The 21,122-nt window shown below is 37.2% G+C and overlaps 1 protein-coding gene across 18 annotated transcripts in view; it reads left to right on the top strand.

Annotated features, from left to right (window-relative positions):
• Window positions 1–21,122, top strand: part of DLG2 (discs large MAGUK scaffold protein 2) — a 2,193,106-nt gene that overhangs the window by 1,578,103 nt on the left and 593,881 nt on the right. For all 18 annotated transcript variants that reach the window (XM_055355576.2, XM_055355573.2, XM_055355572.2 and 15 more), the window contains one exon: window positions 14,072–14,241. In XM_055355576.2, the coding sequence (XP_055211551.2) occupies window positions 14,072–14,241 (170 nt within the window). The remainder of the gene's footprint in view (window positions 1–14,071; window positions 14,242–21,122) is intronic.

Genomic DNA, 21,122 nt, shown 5'->3' with positions numbered 1-21,122 from the left:
GTCCTCAGTGCCTATACAATACCTGGTACTTTGTGGCAGGTCTTCAACATATGTTGGTTGAATGTATGTATGTGTGGATTGCATGTATCTCTCAACTTATATTTGAGGTCTTATTATTGGTGATCAATTGTGTTTGTTTAGGCCTTGCCCTATCACTGGAGTTCTTTTTTTTTTTCTTAATGCTAATATGCCTATGAATGATAGCTTGTTTGTTAGGGTGATTAAATTTGAATTCATTCTTTTTATACAAGGAGGAAAGAGATGAGTTGAGAAGACAGCATTCTTATGGGACAAAGTCACTGGAAAGGATGAGGAAAAGGTGTGGATACTGGCAGCAAAGATGTCATTGACTAACTTCCCCACTTATAAAATTCATTCACTCTATTTGCCAAATATATATTCTGTGCCAACTCTGTTCTACCCTGTGAGGCACTAAAAATACAAAAATGAATGACAAATGATTTTATCCCTCAAGTCATAAACCACAAATCAAAACTTATGATTTATAAGTGAAGACAGACATTTAAACAAAACATTTTCTTCCTTTCCTCACTACCCACATACAATCCATCAGCACATCTATTAGATTCTAATCAGCCCTCCATGTCTGTCCCCTACTCTTTATCCTGACTGCCACTGGCTTAGTGCAGGCTATTATATCTTTTATCAGGGTTATATAGCAGCCTCTAACAACAATTCTTGCTTTCTTCTACCCTAACTCCACGCACCATATCTAATCAAGTCTACATCTCCACATTGTACCTGAAGAATTATTCTAAAACATTATTCTAGCTATAAGCAGTACAATGGCTTTCCAATGCCTTTAAGTTCAAGTCCAAATTATTTAACATGTCGTACCAAGACCTTCAAGACTTGATCTGTGCTCCTTACCTCATCAGCCACTAATCTGTGCCTGAAACACTTCTTCCTATCTTTATTCACTTGGCTAACTTCTATTTGGCCTTCAGGTCTCAGCTGCCTCAGTTGCTCCAAGTTTTCCTTGGCCCCCAAAAACCAAATAAGGTTCTCCTGTTATGTACTCCTGCATTACCCTGTATTTCTCTTGCCATAGCACTTATATTGAATTTTAATAGCATTTTTCCTATCTCTCTTGCTAAACTGTGAAGCTACTTCAGGATATGCATTTGTCTTTAAAGGTACTTAACAGACAACTGGGGTCTGGAGGTGGCTAATTCAGGCAGAGGAAGAGGCCTGACCAATGAACTTGCATAATGTTTGAAGAAACTACTTATATAGCAAGAGACAGGGCTGGGGAAGTGAATAGCAATCAGATTGTCGAAAGACTTGGGTGTTATGTGAAGGTACTTTGGCTTTATCCAAAAAGGCAGGTGGATTCAATTTATGTTCCACAGAACCCTGTGATCAGTGCTACCAATAGCTCATAAGAAGTTTTTATGTGAATTAGAATACTCATAAGAAGCCTTTATGTGCATTAGACACTCCCTTGAGCAGAGACAGCTCAGTGCCAAGGCACTTGGCTTGGAGAAACGGTTTTGCCTGGATTTCTTTCTGCACTCACTAGCTTCTGCTCAGTCATAAATAGCACCCTGACTGGATACCTCAGAGCCCTCTGAAGGGTCACAAATGAGGCAGCAGGCTCGGCTCTGATTCTCTTTTCCTCTATGCTGCAGAAATCACAGAAATTCTGCCTCTATTTGTTATATATAAATAATTATAAATATCCATTGTGTGACTTCTAAGTAAGATTTCATTTTAATAAAGGGCTTCTTTGCTTGGATTTTTTAAATGTAGACAATGGAGAGCAATTGAGGGCCATTAAATATGGGATAAAACATTCAGGCTTATATTTCAATAACACCATTCTGGCAATAAGTTGGAAGATGGAATAGAGGGGAAAAAGCTGGAGGCAAGAAGACTAGTTACAACTTTTTTTCCCAGAATCTAGGTAATTGACAATAAGGGCTAGAATTAGGTAGAATAAATGAGAGTAAAAGAAAAGGATATACTCAGGAGGCTGAGGCAGGAGGATAATTGAGCCCAGGAGTTCAAGGCTGCACTGAGCTATGATCCTGCCACTGAACTTCAACCTGGGCCACAGAGCAAGACCCCCATCTTTAAAAATAAAAAGGTTCAGGCCAGGCATGGTAGCTCGCGCCTGTAATCCCAGCACTTTGGGAGGCTGAGGTGGGTGGATCACTTGAGCTCAGGAGTTTGTGACCAGCCTGGGCAACATAGCAAAACCCCATCTCTACAAGAAATACAAAAAATAGAATAAAAAAAAAAGCCAGTGTGATGGTGTGCACCCGTAGTTCCAACCACGTGGGAGGCTGAGGTAGGAGGCAGCTTGAGCCTGGAAGGCAGAGGTTTCAGTGCGTCGTGATTGTGCAACTGCACTACAGCTGGGACAACAGAATGAGACCCTTCTCAAAAAAAATAAATAAATACAAAGTAATTAATTAACTAAAAATGAAAAATTTTAAAATAAAAATATGTTAAAATGTGATAGATTGGATGTGTGGCTAAAAAAGAAGGAAAACTCCTCCCTTGCTGGTGATGAAATTATTTGTCTTGATGGAGAATTAAAAGCGAAGTAAAGGGTTGTCTATGGGGAAGAGATAAGATTAATTTCAGACTCTGCTCCATTTGAGATGTACTATCAACTTCCAAGTAAAGATAGGTGCCAGACTGGGTTGACCTTGAATTTCGGTTTATAGAACACCAGAGCTAGAAGAGAATTTTAAGATCACTGTACTCAAACACACAGAGAAAAAAAATTGACTTGAACTGGAAAGTGGCAGAAACCCAGGATTAGAATTCATATCTAGCTTATAACCCAGTGTTCTTCCCACCATGCCATGCTCCTTGTTGTTCTCAACTTTTCACTGAAATGTTCAATTTAATGCCAAATTGAACTTGAATGAGAAAATGTATAATTGTGAATTCCATATATGTTGATCTACATCTATTTCTGGGATTGGAGCAGATTTGAGTAGAGGAAAATAGGAAATCAAATCCAGCATTGTTAAATGTATTTCTTAATGTGTAGTACTCACTATTTTAGGTTCTATGCGGGTAACAAATAAATCTATAGCTTTTTGATGAGAATCTGCCATGTATTTGCAATTGGGACATTATGGACAATAAAGCCTTGAGTGATTTGGAAACATTTCATGGGCTATGGAGTGTGAACTTGCCTTTGAATGACGCTAGCTTTGGTTGAACATTTGAGAGACAGAAAGCAACATAAAACAAAATATAGTGTCCTGGCTGGAGCAGGCAGTAAGAGGTATAAAAAGGGGGTTGGTTTAGAAGTCATACAATGATGCTAATTTTTTCTTATGTGACAACTGTGTACCTGACACTGGTAATACAGGATTAACCACAGTTTTAATTTTATATATGTTACAAATCTCTTGAATTTAGAGGGGAAATGAAATGATAAAAGGGTTGCTTTAGGAAGTTGAACCTGGTTTTGTGTGTTTGTATGAAATGGAGAGGGGCTAATTAGCCTGGCATCAGGAAAACTAGCTAGGAAGCTACTGTAGTAATCCAGGTGGTAGGTACCAGCACCTCATCTCTTGAAAGTTGACAAGCTGTCCTGTCAGTGGACACAGTATTGAACTGAGCGGGCTAAGTAATCTCCAGTCCCATGACCCTCTCACTTTGGAATTTCTATTCAATGTCTCTTTTCCATGTTGTACCCATTAAGTAGCCTAGCTTGAAATTTGTTACTGGCCTCTGCTTTTCCAGGAAAGTGCCAAAAGACCAATCACTGATGCTGAAATAGCAATTTCTGTCCCCATTGTGGAAAGCTGTGATGCTTCCCAGATGACAGCTGCAGAGAGTCCTGCAAGCATTTTATAGAAGGGAAATGAAGTGGCAAATAGAGAGGAAAAACAGTACATTCACTGTAGGAGATGGCTTCTATGGATCATAAACCCGAGTTACTCTCATTCAGAGTTGGAGACGAGAGCAGAAGCCCTATTTTTAAAATGTGGAATGAAGAGGCTATCAGTTGGTCTTAGCTGAAGGAAGGGAGTCAGTAAAAGAGTTTCAGATAGAAAATGAGTGCTGGAAAATGGTTTGCATGTCCACAGCCTTACATGTTATGGCAGCTGTGGTCTCCTGGTCCAGGTTCCCTTAGAGGCTTTGTTTCAAATAATGAAAAGCTGCAAATAGGGGGGTTGGGTTTGGAGTCAGAGCTCAGGACTTTTATCACATACTCAGTTGGGTCTACATAAGATTGAGTATTTCTGTTTATTTTGGAATGAATCATACATGAGCCAAGTAGAATGACCCTTCAAAACCTAGAGCAGTGGTTTTTGGAGTATGGTCTCAGTCCAGCATTACCAGGATCACCTAGGAACGTGTTGGAAATGTGACTCTTCTCTCCTGCTCTAGACCTACTGAATCAGCACCTCTGGAGGGGGAAGCTCAGTGGTAATGTATAGTTTAACAAGCCCTCCCCAAAGTGTGAGAAACATTAATCTAGATTTTGTTACTTGGCTTGGCTCTACTGGTTTACAGTATGGTCCTGGACCCGACTGACAGTGGGCAACTGGGATCAATCCTTAAGTAAGTCACAAAATCATTTTTAGCAAACCAGAGAAGTGTAGATGGTATAGGGCATGAACTTTGAGATTTCCTAGACATCATTTACCTGTCATTACAAACCTCTTTCAACTTTAGTTTGTACTGTGGAATGAAGGCAACAATATCTACTTTTCAGTGTTTCTATTTACATTAAAGACTATATAACATAGTATATAATACAAACTTTTCCCACTAGGTGCCAGGCATTAATGCTGTTCGAATAAAACAAATAAACTCAGTATAATGAGTGCTTTTATAAATACTGTATTTTTATAAATTTGAATTCCTAAATTTTAATTTCAATGGAACATACTTATACTAAAATGTATGTGTTTATCTAAATAATAATTACTAATGTTTATCTGAAATTGAAATTCAACTGATTGTCCTGTATTTTTATTTGCTAAGTCTGGGAACTCCATTAATATTTTTCACTAAGTACCTAATGGAGGAACACTGGAGCAAATAACTGGGCCAAAGATGGCGTCCTAGAAGATGAGATAAGCTTGAATTAAGTTTTAAAAGGGAAAAAGGAATGAGCTAAGGGAGATAACACATGTAAAGTGCTGGTCACAAAGTCTGCCTGTATTAATCAGAAATATTTGTTGGCAAGTAAAAGACCCACCAGCTTACTTACTCAAAGGGAGAATTAATTAGAAGGACATTTGAAGTATCTTCTCAAACTGGACAATTAAGCACTGGGAAGAATAGCCATGGACTGAGCCATGTCAGTTGTTAGAGGAATTCGTCCTTCTGTCCAAAGCCCTAACTTCTTCCTATAGATCTACTTTATTCCCCATCTTTTTGCGGATAGTCTTTTGAAATTTTATAGTCACCATGGAAGAAAATGGCCTCTAATATTAAGCTCTCAAGTTTCTATTTCTTCTGGTCACATAGAACCTCTGAATCTCATGGTTTCAATTCCACATTCCCAAAAGCAGGACTGGCCAGACTTGACAAGTGAACCAGGTTAAGCCATATAAGCTTGTCACTCCTCCTACAACCATGTGGATGTTTGTTGGAAGAAAAGCCTCATAGATATTACTACATTGGCACATATCAGATGCCTCTAAAACATTCCTCTTCCTTTCTTGGAAAAATGCTAAATTATGCCGATTTTTATTCTTTTATTTTTTATTTTTAATAAACTAATAATGCCTAACGAGGTCAGTGAAATATACAGATCATTAGGGTGAGAAGTTTCAACAAGGGAGAACCTTAACTGGTGATGGACTTTAAAGATCCCCAGTAACACTTCCATGTACTTCATAAAAGGAAGAGTGAGATAACAGGCAGCCATAATTAAGTATATGTATTATGGCAGGCCATTATGATTTGAAGTCATTTGAGTCAGCCTGTGTCTGTGTGTGTGTGTGTGTGTGTGTGTGTGTGTGTGTGTGTGTGTGTGTGTGTGTGTGTGTGGTGGGGGGTGTATTATTTTCTCCTCTCTGTGAGCATAAACTACTTGTCTTTTCTTAATAAGGTTTTGGCTTCTATTATTTGTTCATAACCTACCTTTAATGACTTCAGGAATAGAAGAAAAACAAGACCCTTTTCATAACTTCTGTTTTCATTATAATTGACATAAAATGTGTGGAATTATTCATTTTGAACAGATTCTGAGATTTTTGTTTTGTTTTGTTTTGTTTTGTTTGGAGATGGTGTCTCACTCTGTTGCCCAGGATGGAGTGCAGTGGCGCAGTCTTGGCTCACAGCAACCCCCGCCTCCAGTGTTCAAGCGATTCTCCTGCCTCAGCCTCCCAAGTAGCTGGGATTACAGAGGCCCGGCACCATGCCTGGCTAATTTTTTGTATTTTTGGTAGAGATGTGGTTTCACCATGTTGGTCTGGCTGGTCTCGAGATCCTGACCTCATGATACTCCCACCTCGGCCTCCCAAAGCACTGGGATTACAGGGACTGAAAGTTTTTTAAGTGATTGATTGTTATCTTTAAGTGCATGCAGTCTAATTCCTTAGCTAGTGGTTTTTAAAAATTTCATCATGCATTTTTACACTTCATACAGCACATTAAACATTGATCAGCTTTCTTCATGATGTGGCCCTTTGGTCTGTAATTAATTCATTTATTTGAAGAAAGAGAATACTACTGATAGAAACAATAAAGCGCAAGGTAATTAGGGGACATTCTTCAATAACCGATAGCTACTGCAAAGTTGTTTCAGACCCTGTGACCTAACATCTACCTTTTTTTACTTTTTTTTTTTTTTAGATGGAGTTTTGCCCTTGTTGCCCAGGCTGGAGTGCAGTGGCACGATCTCGGCTCACTGCAACCTCTGCCTCCCAGGTTCAAGCGATTCTCCTGCCTCAGCCTCCTTAGTAGCTGGGATTACAGGCGCCTGCCACCATGCCTGGCTAATTTTTTGTATTTTTAGCACAGACAGGATTTCATCATGTTGGCCAGGCTGGTCTCGAACTCCTGACCTCAGGTGATCCACCCTCCTCAGCCTCCCGAAGTGCTGGGATTATAGGCATAAGCCACCGCTCCCGGCCCCAAACACCTACTTTTGAGTAAAAACTTGAGGAGGTCTGAGTGCAGTTAGGTGTGGTTGAGTTAAGTGTGCTGGTCAGAATCTTTAACCAAGGCTTCCATAAAAGGTAAAGTTTGTATATCAAAACAACTATAAGTTTTACTGTGGGCAAGGGAAGGGAAATATGAAAAGGAAATTACATTGTACTTCATCAAACAAGACTTATTTAAGCTCTAATATTTAGGTGAATATGCATTTATTATTTTTTTCTTTTTTTAAACCTTTAGTTTCGGGGATACATGTGCATGTTTGTTATATAGGTGAATTGCATGTCGTAGGGGTTTGGTGTATAGCTTATTCTGAAACCTGGTAATAAGCATAATACCTGATAGCTAGTTTTTCAGTGCTCACCCTCATCCCAACTTCCACTCTCAAGTAGGACCCAGTAACTGTTGTTCCCCTCTTTGTGTCCACAAGTACTCCAAGTTTAGCTCCCAGTTACATAAATGAGATCATGAAGTATTTGGTTTTCTGTTCCTGTGTTAGATTGCTTAGGATAATGGCCTGCAGCTCCATCTGTGTTGCTGTATAGGACATGATCTCATTACTTTTATGGCTGCATAGTATTCCATTGTATATATGTACCACATTTTTAAGAATCCAGTCTGCTGTTGATGGGCATTTAGATTGAGTCTATGTCTTTGCTATTGTGAATGGTGCTGTGTTGAACATATGTGTGCATATATCTTAATGGTAGAATAATTTATATTCCTTTGGATATAATACCCAATAATGGGATTTCTAGGTTGAATGGTAATTTTAAGTTCTTGAGAAATCCCCAAACTCCTTTCCACAATGGCTGAACTAATTTACACTCCCACCAACAATTATAAGCATTCCCTTTTCTTCACAACCTTGCCAGCATCTGTTATTTTTTGCCTTTTTAATAACAGTCATTCAGATTAGTGTGAGATGTTACCCCATTGTGGTTTTGATTTGCATTTCTCTAATGATTAGTAATGTTGAGCATTTTTTCATATGCTTGCTGGCCATGTCTATGTCTTCTTTTGAAAAGTGTCTGTTCATGTCCTTTATGCACTTTTTAATGGTGTTGTTTGGTTTTTGCTTGTAAATTTAAGTTCCTTATAGATTCTAGATATTAGACCTTTGTTGAATGAGTAACTTGCAAATATTTTCTTCCATTCTGTAGGTTGTCTGTTTACTCTGTTGGTAGTTTCTTTTGCTGTGCAGAAGCTCTTTAGTTTGATTAGGTCCCATTTGTCAATTTTTGGTTTTGTTGTAATTGCTTTTGGCATCTTTATCATGAAATCTTTGCCAGGTCCTATGTCCAAAATAATATTTCCTAGGTTATCTTCCATGGTTTTTATATGTTTAGGTTTTATATTTAAGTCTTTAATTCATCTCGAGATTATTTTTATAGATGGTTTAAGGAAGGGGTCCAATTGCAATCTTCTGCATATGACTGTCCAGTTATCTCAGCACCATTTATTGAATAGGGAGTCCTTTCCCCATTGCTTGTTTTTGTCAATGTTGTTGAAAATCAGATGGCTGTAGGTGTGCAGCATTATTTCTAGATTCCCTATTCTGTTCCAGTGGTCTGTGTGTCTGTTTTTGTACCAGTACCTTGCTGTAAAAGCTCTATTTTTATATTTTTCTTCCTGAAAATCCCATTCATCTCTTCTCTTCCTCCCTTTCTTATACAAAATTTTAAAAACACTTTCAGCATCTTGACTGTAGCTCTTTCTTTTTCTCCTTTTAGTATTTTTCCCTCACTATAGTCTCTTTATATATTCTCTTATGCAAATGCTTCTTGTATCTTTTTCGTAATGATAGCTAACATTTTTGATGCTTACTGTTTTTCAGGGACTACGCTATGTATTTCACATGCGTTCTCTCAATAACAATAACAATCAATCAATAACAATCTCATTATCCCTATTTTCAGATGAAGAAACTGAGGCTTTGAGATGTCAAGTGACTTGTCTGTAGTCACAGAGCTCCCAAGTTTTAGAGCTGTGGTGAGATCCCAGATCTATCTGACTGTGACCAAGCCTCCCAAGCCATGTTCTTAGGTTCTGTGCTGTGATATATGTCCAATATAAAACATTTGAAAGAAACATAAAAGTAGAAATGTGCTTTTTAAAGCGCTCATAATCTCCATACCCACAAAGGACCCAAATTAAAACTTCGCTATCATTCTCTTCAGTGTGTTTTATGCATAATGTACAGGAATTTTTTAATTTTTAACACTTACTATGACTTGATGATCATTTTAAATGAGTTGACATACTTAAAAATGCGTAAAATCACAAGTCTTACTTCAATGGCGGAAAAATTTTTTTGTTATATATATATATTCTTACTATACTTTAAGTTCTAGGGTACATGTGCACAACGTGCAGGTCTGTTACACATGTATACATGTGCTATGTTGGTGTGCTGTACGCATTAACTCATCATTTACATTAGGTATATCTCCTAATGCTATCCCTCCCCCAGTCCCCCACCCCACAACAGGCCCCGGTGTATGATGTTCCCCTTCCTGTGTCCAAGTGTTCTCATTGTTCAATTCCCACCTATGAGTGAGATCATGCAGTGTTTGGTTTTTTGTCCTTGCGATAGTTTGCTGAGATTGATGGTTTCCAGCTTCATCCATGTCCCTACAAAGGACATGAGCTCATCATTTTTTATGGCTGCATAGTATTCCATGGTGTATATGTGCCATATTTTCTTAATCCAGTCTATCATTGATGGACATTTGGGTTGGTTCCAAGTCTTTGCTATTGTGAATAGTGCCGCAATAAACATACGTGTGCATGTGTCTTTATAGCAGCATGATTTATAATCCTTTGGGTATATACCCAGTAATGGGACCGCTGGGTCAAATGGTATTTCTAGTTCTAGATCCCTGAGGAATAGCCACACTGCAGAAAATATTTTAGTAACTTGAGAGAGTAGATATTACCTGTTACTTTAAATTGTATTGTCAAAGTAGAACAAATAACTCACTAAATATTATTTTACTTTTCAGTGATGCTATACCATGTTAGAAAATACTTGATTTAGTGCAAAATTTAGATGTGACTCTGTGAATACAGGCTAACGACAGACTATCCTTTTTGTTTCTAAAATATTTTTGGCAAGGAATGCACCAAAATTTCTAAAGGAAATTCTAGAAAGAATATTAAAATTAATCTGCGGATATTACAGACAATTCTGGTTTGCAAGGTGAAATTGCTGCAGATGAATATTGTAGACTTACGTGTGTAACATCAAGTACTAAGAGTGAAACTGTCAACTTAATTAGATTGGTAGAGTGAGATTGGAGACTAAGTCTGTATATGTAAACAACATTTTGTTTTTTAGAGATGGAGTATCGCTTTTGATGCCCAGGCTGGTCTTGAACTCACGGCTTCATAAAACAATGTCCCTCAGAAATATGATAAAGCCTGCATTTGTTACTGTGACAAAGTATTCCTTGACTTTGAAGCTAATTATATACTTACATGCTTCAAAATGAATACAGTTGGTGGCTTTACTCGCAAAGGTTATCTACTGGTAAAGAGAGCAAATTAATTTTAAATAGCTATGACCCTCTAGCCAAAATCAATTTCAAGTTTCTGGGAGGAAGGGAAGTTGAGTGCCCTAGTTTGGCCTGACATACTTTCCTCTCTATTTTGAGAATTTGAATGTAAACTACTCCACCTCCCCTACAAACACCACCGTTAAAAAAAAAAATTAAAACAATCAACTCTGAGTGTCTGAGTATCTTTGTATCAGTAGAAGCTCTAGAAAAAGTAAAAACAGGTTGAAATTATGTCCCTGTTTTCACCAACACTTTGACCTTGTCAGTAAAATTCCACTGTCTTTAAAATGGGATCCATACTTTAAAAATTGTTTAAGTAAGAACAAATAAGTGAAATGACTGGCTGATATTGCACATAGTATGTCCTTTAAAAGTTTAAATTTCCATTCTGTTCACATTTCAACAAATACTTGAGCACATCTTTGATCCACTCAGTAGCAAGAACTTTCAGATCTATGGTATGTTGCAATGTACACATCTCCACACATCAGCTATGGGTACTCTCCTGCACAGTACTATACAGTACAGTTACTGCTCTCACTGACTCTGGACATACTCTCTCTCCTTTTATGGGATACTGAAGTTCAAAAAGATAAAGTGGCCTCACCGTGGTCCCACAGATGATGAAGAACTGGGACTCAAATCCAGGCCTCCTGACTGCTAGTCCTAAAGCTGCCTACTTGATCCACATATTCAGGAATGAACATCTGATTTAGGCTATGATTTTCTCACACCAGCAATTGACAATTAAGGATCCCACTGTATACAAAAGGAAAAAAATAGAGTTTGAATAGATATATATAGCCTCCAGAATTTTTTTTAAATGTCAGCCACTCCCTTCTATGAAAAGCAGTGTTTTAAGATATAATTAGTATTCTGAGCATAGAGTGATGGTAAACATTATGTTTTGTATTATCATGAGATGGCAAAATTACCCACTCTCAAAGGACCAGCTGCTGCAGGGCAGCTGGCACCCATGATGCCTACATTCTCAAAACTATTTTAATTGGTAGTTTCCCTTTTTTTTTTTTTTTTTTGTCAATCAGAGAGGAAATGTATGTGTAAGTCTATTAAAGCCATAGCATCTGTTATGATGAAATGACATTGCCGAATCTTAGGAAGTGAAATATTCCATCTCAAGATTTTGAGACTGAGAGTGTTCTTACTGAGGCAAGAGTTCCTATAACTAAACAGGTATAGAAAAGTTATGCACAAAAACAGATACAAAATTCTTCCCATACTTTTCATATAATATTACCATTGTAGTCATCATTTTGAATTGATATACACAACATACATGAAACTATTCATCACATTAGATGTATATGGTCCTAAGAGGGAAAAGCTCAAATTTTGAAATAGGAAGACCTGAAATCAAATCCAATCTCTGCTCAAACTGCTGACAGTTTTAAACAGAGGACTTAATCACTTGGAAGTCTTCTCATTTCTATAATGTAGATAATAAGTTTTATTCCACAAAGTTATAGGGAGTATCCAATAGTTGAGAATATTATAAATCAACAAATATTACACTGCTATCAATAACAAACATTTATTAGGTGTTCATTACATAAGAGGGTATGTACTAAGTGATTATATGTGCTTATCTCATTTAATCTTCCCCGAAAGGCTTCCTGATAGATATTACTATTATATCCAATTTACAGATGAGAATATGATAAGGCTTAGAGAGGCTAAGGAAATTAACCATGGTTACAAACTTAGGAAATGGAGGACCCAATCATTGAACTTAGTCTTATTCTTTCACACATTCAACAAATATTTGCTAAGGAAAGATCCCCTGAACAAAACAGGACACTGTTTGAAAGGAGGAAGTGGGGAATGCAAGTTGAGTAAGCAAACCAGCCATGTTCACTGTACCCTGGCCACTGTGTAGTGAATGGATTGAAAGGTAACAAGAGAGAATCCAAGAAGGCTAGGTAGGCGTTTGTGGAGGTGGTTCACGTGAGAGACGATGTTGATTTCAACCAGGGTGGTAGCAATGAAGATGAAGAAACCTAGATGGGCTGAGGCTATACTTGCAGGTAGAACTGACTGCGTGGTGGTGGGGGAAAAGAAGCATCAAGCAAAGGAGGCCCCTCGTTTTTGACTCTGAGCAACATGGTGATCTGAGATTGGGGACACTAGAATGGATATACAGAGTGAGGGAAAGAAATTATTGTAATCTCAAGCCCCGTGCTCTTAACCATTATTAATGTTATCACTAATTATTATCATGAAAATAAAATATATTTGGAGTCGATGGCCACATAACTTTAAACTACCTGGAAAGGTTTATGGAAATGTCAAATTATTCCTTTCCATGTGAAAATGAAAGAAAAAAAAAAGAGGAAAGTTTGATGTAGAATTTGTTGTGGTTCTTAGTTTTCAAAGTAAGCACCTAGGAACAGGATTATCTGAGGTTCTCCTTGAACTTTGTAAATCTGAACTTCAGTATTTATAATATTATAAGATGAATTGAGGTGGAGAGGAGGGTGGGGAAACACTGGAAGATAATTTGCCAGAAAGCTAACAGACTTATTTAATTTATTATTATTATTATTTTCTTTTTTTGAGATGGAGTCTCGCTCTGTCTCCCAGTCTGGAGTATAGTAGCGTGATCTCGGCTCACTGCAACCTCCACCCTTGGGATTCAAGCAATTCTCCTTTCTCAGACTCCCAAGTAGCTGAACTACAGGCACACACCACCATGCCCAGCTAATTTTTGTATTTTTAGTAGAGACGGGGTTTCACCATATTGGTCAGGCTGGTCTCGAACCCCTGACCTTAGGTGATCCAGCCACCTTGGCCTCCCAAAGTGCTGGGATTAGAGGCGTGAGCCACTGCGCCCAACCTAATAGGTTTATTTTAGATGATTGAGTCAAATGTATTTTTTCTTCTACCTTTTTATATTTTTCAGATATTTGAAAATGACTGCTTATTACTTTTATAACTAGTAAATTAAAAATTTGAGAAAATTAGTCTGTAAATAATTGTATTTGTTATGTCTATATAGTTCATGGTAATAAGTTCTGAGAACCACTCAAATTGTAACTTTCGGTCAAACCAATTAAAATAATAATGTAACTTACAGAGGCCTTAAAATACATGCCCTTCTAACTATGCCATATGTGTAAGCAGTCCCAGTCAAAGTGGACTGGAGTTTAGGATGGGAACTGACCAGTAGTATGGTCAAAAGTGGTTAGGAAGAAGGCTAAGTGGCTTGAGGAGTTTAACATTTTTTAGATTTCCTTCATTTGAAACATCCTTCCAAATTTAAATATTTTAAAATTTTTTAGATTCTTTACTTTCCCACTTCTTAAGGCCAGATAAATGTAATAATATTCTTTAAGAAATCCTGCTAGCCACTTCTGAATCTTGACTCTTTTCCTTCCTTGCAGGGTCAATGATTGTATCTTGCGGGTGAATGAGGTTGATGTGTCAGAGGTTTCCCACAGTAAAGCGGTGGAAGCCCTGAAGGAAGCGGGGTCTATCGTTCGGCTGTATGTGCGTAGAAGACGACCTATTTTGGAGACCGTTGTGGAAATCAAACTGTTCAAAGGCCCTAAAGGTAATCAAAATATAAGTGACTCACAGACAATAGTGACAAACCATCTGACTGAAGTTTATGCCACGATAGTCGTATGATGAACTCTTTAACCTCTGACATTCAGTGCTTACCAAGAGATTTAAAATCCTACAATAGTGGTTACAAAAGGTAAAGGAAACCAGTACTCTAAATATGAACTCAGATAAGAAACGTCCTTAAAAACAAAAATATTAACAGTCATCTATATTTTTCTATAAATTTTTAATCTTACTGGGTCATGATAACTTAGCTAGCATATTAATACTAATTTTTCAGATACAAATGGTAAATCCTCTCATTTAGCAAAATAGTAATATAAATAATAATTAAAATAATCTATACTAATATAACAATTATATTTTTATAATGTTGTGATATGTTTAAAGTTTGGTTATATTCTTATGTGTTGTACCCAATATTACATGACATTTTATGCTTGCAGTAGCCAAAATAAGTTAAAATTTATTTTTTTGAAATGTTCTTGTATCTCTTGAGATTATTATAGTTACTCTGTGGAGTTGCAGAAACAGATGAATTACCACCCTAATTTTTGTTTGTTTGTTTTTTGTTTTGTTTTGTTTTGAGACAGGGTCTCACTTTGTTGCCCAGGCTACAGTGCAGTGGCAGGATCATGACTCATTGAAGCCTCAAGCTCCTGAGCTCAAGTGATCCTCCCATCTCAGCCTCTCAAATAGCTGGGACTACAGGCATGCACTAGTGCATGTGGTTATTATTATTATTATTATTATTATTATTATTATTATTTTGTTTGTTTTTTGGTAGAGACAGACCCTTGCTTTGTTGCCCAGGCTGGTCTTGAACTCCTGGTCATAAGTAATCCTCCTGCTTTGGCCTCCCAAAGTGTTGGGATTACAGGTGAGAGCCACTGTACCTGGCCCATACTAATTTTTAAGAATAATCCTTTGAACTCTGTTCTTCAGAATGATGACATTAAGTAGTAACTTAATAGTATTTAATATTTTGGAAAAAATCTAATAATTAGCTTAACATTATTTAAATATTTTAGATGATTATGACCAAATAATCACTGTACTCTTTGAGTAAATCATTTCTCATTTCTTTAAAATCTATTTAATCTCTAATGCTATATGAGATTGAAAAAATAAGCCTACCATCTCTTCTAGGAGGCAGTAGTGGGTGGTATTTAAGATCTCAGGACTGAGTTTAAAAGCCTGGTTCAACCACTTGCTAGCAGAGTCATCTTAGTTGGGCCTGCTCCCTCATTATTAAATGGAGATCATAATGGTAGCATCAATCCATAGGGTTTATGAGGATTAAGCATTTAGCCAATAGCTGGCACATGGTAAGCAATAGAGCCTGGTGGTTAAGGTGCAGACTCTACAGCCCAAAGTATCTAGATTAGTACCTTGGCTCTGCAGCTCACTAGCTGTTTGGCCTTGAGCAAATTGCTTAACCTCTCTGGGCCATATTTTCTCATCTACAAAGTGCAAATAAGAATAGTACTTGCTCCTAGAGATGTTGTGAGGATTAGATGAGTTGATTCACAAAAAGTGTTTAGAATAAGGCCTGGCACAAACTAACCGACCAACAAAATTAGCTACATATGCATGTTATCTGTACTATTATTTACTACATATGGTTTTAAACTTTGTAACAATTGTTTGGTAATGTAATGAAAATATTCAGAGATTCCTCATGGGTCAAATTCAAATGTGTTAAAATCATAGAACTAAATCTGGGTAAAAAGAAAAAAAAGTGGAGCATTTTCATGCCACAGTCTCTAGTGGTATGCAAGACTTTCAACCCTCACATTTACTAAAATTGTATTGCAAGGAGCTTTAAAGCCAAACAAAATGGCCATACCCATTATTTCTATTAAAAATATATATTATATGTAGCTATTTCTGTAATTCAATTAACTGTAATTATTCAGCATAGCCCTAAGACAAATACTGATTTTAACCACTCAGCAAAGAAAGTAACATCATGCATTTATAGACCTTCTGCTAGCTGAGCAGCTGGAGGTCATCCAGAGCACTTAAAGGCTATAGATGACTAAAACTTAATTTTACCAAGAACACATATTTTAGATCTTTATTTTTGACACTGGGGCTCCAGCTGGTTTACTTCATGCTGAACTGCTTTCTTCCTTGAGCCCGGAGTGGGGCAGTAATTGCTGTGGGACCTGGAATGGGGAAATGGGGAGAAGTGAGCATTAATCAACTCGGTATACCTAGGCAATAACCCAATTAAAGTATACAATGTATGGGAGATGGGGTTACAAGTGAGCTTGGTCTACTGAGATGGGGAGAACCAGATAACTGTTGGAAATAACTTTGCATCCCTAAAAAGCAGGCTGTTGCGAAATTCCTGTAGAGAGAGGTGAGACTATTGGGCCTGTTGTGGTTATGCTGAGTCGGTCATACTTCTTTCTACTGTCGCTGTCCAGAGGTCACTGATGGAGATTTGTTTCTCTATATAAAGCTTATTGATTTACAGAAAAACTATTTTAGTCATTGTTTAAATTCCTCATCCCTCTCCTAGTACCATAAACACAGCAAGTGCTGAATCAGAGTAAGTTGAATACTTAAACTGGATTTTACACTAACTCTGATGATACCTCGTGGTCTTAACTTCACTTGGCACCTTATAGTTCTTCATTTTTGAATTACAATATGTGTAAAGGGAATTCCTACCAATGTTTAACTCATACAATGGAAACTCTTATGCACCCTGGAGTGAAGATAAATGAGATGTCGTCTCTGTCCTCAGAAAGTTTAAATGGGAGAGATGCACTTGAAGTCAACTACCTTTAATGCAACACAAAATGAACTCAGCTCTGTAAAGGGAGCCTGAGCCATGATTTCACTGGAACAAAGTGGAAGATGTGATTCATCATAACTAGGAGAGACAAAATGGTCCAGAGGATTTAAAATTTTCAGCAAACTAACACAGTAACAGAAAACCAAACACCACATGGTCTCAGTCGTGGGAGTTGAACAGTGAGAACACATGGACACAGGGAGGGGAACATTACACACCAGGGCCTGTTCTGGGGTTGGAGGGAAGGGGAGGGATAGCATTAGGACAAATACCTAATGCACGCGGGGCTTAAAACCTAGATGACGGGTTGATAGGTGCAGCAAACCACCATGGTACATGTATATCTATGTAACAAACCTGCACATTCTGTACATGTATTCCAGAACTTTAAAAGAAAAAAAACTTAACATGTGCATAGTTTATCTGACCTTCTTTGAGCACATGAGTACAATATAGTAAGCATCAAAAATCTAGCCAACTGAGCTAACTGGATTGAATTATGTATATATAATACAGAGTTATCTAGATATACATTAATGTAGTCCTTCAATGATTCAACAAGTATTGTTTAGTATGTACCTGGCACAGATCCAGACAATAGAGATTCACAAAGAAAATTCAGATGGTTCTTGCTCTCAAGGAGATTATAGCCTGGTGGGGAAAACACCTATAATATAAATTGGGAAAACTACTAGGAATAAATGTAACAGATTGTTAAGGGGGTGCCAATTAAACAGTGGGTCAAAGGAGACTTCTGTAAGTAAGTGTCACTTAAGCTGAGCCTTGAAATATAAATTAAAACAGACATTTAGCCAGGTAAAGAGTGGGGTCTCGAGAGCATCCCAGATAGAAGTAGAGGCATGTGAGTGTGATGGCTATAGTGTAGGGAAAGACCTTGATAACTTCTAGGAGTCTAATAATATGAAAATTAATTACATGAAATGATATGGCTGAGATGAGCAAGGGCCAGATCATGCTTAGCTTTGTTCGCCATATTTGAAGATTTGTGTTTATATTGAAATGCAATGGGAAATTATTGTGATATTTTAAGCATGAGTGACACATGATAAAATATGTGTCAGAACTGTTTGTTTCTATGGCCTGGGCCAAAGAAGCCTAAAGCTACAGGAGAAATTAGATGACTTCTTTTAAGATGCTCTTGTTGCTTAGGAATCATATAGGTGGTTTAAGGCTAAGTTCTAAAACCAAAAATGTGAAAGCCACAGTTTTATTAATTGATATTCAAAGGTGGTCTTGCTTGTAGCTTTATTTTAGCCACCGTACTCATTAATAAAAACTGAAAGAGTGATTAAATCTAGGTAGTGACAAATTTTAGCAATTCTCCTCCATTATTTTTTAAAATGTTTTTAAACTCTGATATCTCTATAGATACATACTTTTTGCCATTACAGAGCTCTGTATCAGTGTAAACTGAGAATGTAGTAAAGATTGTAAGTTTATGTTTTGTACAGGAAAAATGGTAACTATGAAATGCACAAACTGTAGAAGTTACTATACCAATGAACACTTATAATGTTCATAATTCAATCATTAAAGAAGACACATATGTAATGAAGAAGTTCCTGGATATCTTCAAGCAGCCATGAGCCTAGAACAAATATATGAACCACTTTATCACTCACTTTCCACATCTGCAAAATGGTTATATCTAAATATGTAATTCATAGAGTTATTTTCAGGATAAGAATTGTAAATTCCTAATACATTCTTATAATCTTTTTACTCTTATTACCATATTTGGCAGAAGGGGAAATAAAGAAAAGTAGCAAAGAACTCATTAATACTAAGGGACTAAAGGATTAGATTGTATTTAATATAATATTTAATATAAAATACTATGAGACGTTCTTTTTTTTCCTTCAACTTTTAATTTAAGTTCAGAGGTATATGTGCAGGATGTGCAGGTTTGTTACATAGGTAAACGTGTGCCATGGTGGTTGGCTACACAGATCATCCCATCACCTAGGTATTAAGCCCAGCATCCAACAGCTATTCTTCCTAGTACCTGATGCTGTCCCTTCCTCCTGCTTCCCCTCCAACAGGCCCCAGTGTGTGTTGTTTCCTTCCATGTGTCCGTGTATTCTCATTGCTTAGCTGCCACTTGTAAGTGAGAACATGCTGTATCTGGCTTTCTGTTCCTGCATTAGTTTGCTGATGATAATGGCTTCCAATTCCATCTATGTCTCTGCAAAGGACATGATCTCCTTCCTTTTTTATGGCTGCATAGTATTCCATGGTGTATATATACCACATTTATTTATCCAGTCTGTCATTGATGGGCATTTAGGTTCATTCCATGTCTTTGCTATTGTGAATAGTGCTGCAGTGAACAGACACCTGCATGTATCTTTATAACAGAATGATTTATGTTTCTTTGGGTATATACCCTGTGGTGGGATTGCTGAGTCAAATGGTACATCTGCCTTTAGGTCTTTGAGGACTATCTTCCACGGTGGCTAAACTAATTTATGTTCCTACCAACAATGTAAAAGCATTCCATTTCCACACTGTCTTCCACAATGGTTAAACTCATTTACACTCCCACCAACAGTGTAAAAGCATTCCATTTTCTCCACAACCTTGCCTGCATCTGTTGTTGTTTTTTTTTTTTTGACTTTTTAATAATAGCCATTCTAGCTGGTGTGAGATGGTATCTCATTGTGGTTTTAATTTGCATTTCTCTGATGATCAGTGACGTTGAGCTTTTTTTCATATGTTTGTTGGCTGCATGTATGTCTTCTTTTCAGAAGGTTCTGTTCATGTCCTTTGCCCACTTTTTAATGGGGTTGTTTTTTTTCTTGTAAATTTGTTTAAGTTCTTTGCAGATTCTGGATATTAGAACTTTGTCAGATGGATAGATTAAAAAAATTTGGGGGAGGTCCTTTAAAAGCACTAGAATATTTGTTGAATTAATGAATTGACTATTTATTAAAAGCTTTTAATATTTAGCAATTCCAGATAGAACCAATATATATTTGGCTTATGCATGCATGTATGCATATATATAATATGTAAATATATTTCTGTTATGTGTATATGCACATATATGTTATGTACAGCTGTATTTTTTTCTTTAGCTCTATATAAATTTGTTTCTAACAGGTTTGAGTTATGATGTGTCATATAACTCTATGCTTTATGAAAACGCACATATATGTTTAGGATTTTTCTTTGGTTTTCCCAGTTTGGGCATCTGTGTCAGGGTATGCCATGTGCAGAAATAGCTCCAAGTATATTAAAACTTAGCCTTATGATATCTCCTTAGCACCAGGTTCCATCACTCGCCCCTCACCCATGTGACCTACTCCTGCTTTTGACCTCTCCATTTATTCAAACGATTGTCTTAGTCACCCACAGTAAAAGGCCTTGGACGTCCTTTTTTTCCTTTTGGTTCTCTCTTCTCTGCTGCTTTATTAAATCAGGCATCATACCTTTTGGAAGCCACTTACAAAATATTAATCCTCTCTTTAAAATCTCTACTGCCATTATTATGGTGTTCCTGTCTTCTTTTTTTTTTTCTTTTTTTTTAATATTATACTTTAAGTTTTAGGGTACATGTGCACAACGTGCAGGTTAGTTACATATGTATACATGTGCCATGTTGGTGTGCTGCACCCAGTAACTCGTCATTTAACATTAGGTATATCTCCTAATGCTATCCCTCCCCCCTCCCCCACCCCACAACAGGCCCCGGTGTATGATGTTCCCTTTCCTGTATCCATGTGTTCTCATTGTTCAGTTCCCACCTATGAGTGAGAACATGCAGTGTTTGGTATTTTGTAATTGCGATAGTTTGCTGAGAATGATGGTTTCCAGCTTCATCCATGTCCCTACAAAGGACATGAACTCATCATTTTTGATGGCTGCATAGTATTCCATGGTGTATGTGTGCCACATTTTCTTAATCCAGTCTATCATTGTTGGACATTTGGGTTGGTTCCAAGTCTTTGCTATTGTGAATAGTGCCACAATAAACATATGTGTGCATGTGTCTTTATAGAAGCACAATTTATAATCCTTTGGGTATATACCCAGTA

Source organism: Gorilla gorilla, chromosome 9 (genome assembly GCF_029281585.2).
Source record: "Gorilla gorilla gorilla isolate KB3781 chromosome 9, NHGRI_mGorGor1-v2.1_pri, whole genome shotgun sequence".
Taxonomy (NCBI): Eukaryota; Metazoa; Chordata; class Mammalia; order Primates; family Hominidae; genus Gorilla; species Gorilla gorilla.
Note: the sequence above shows the minus strand (reverse complement) of the source record. Positions and strands in the feature narration are given on the sequence as shown.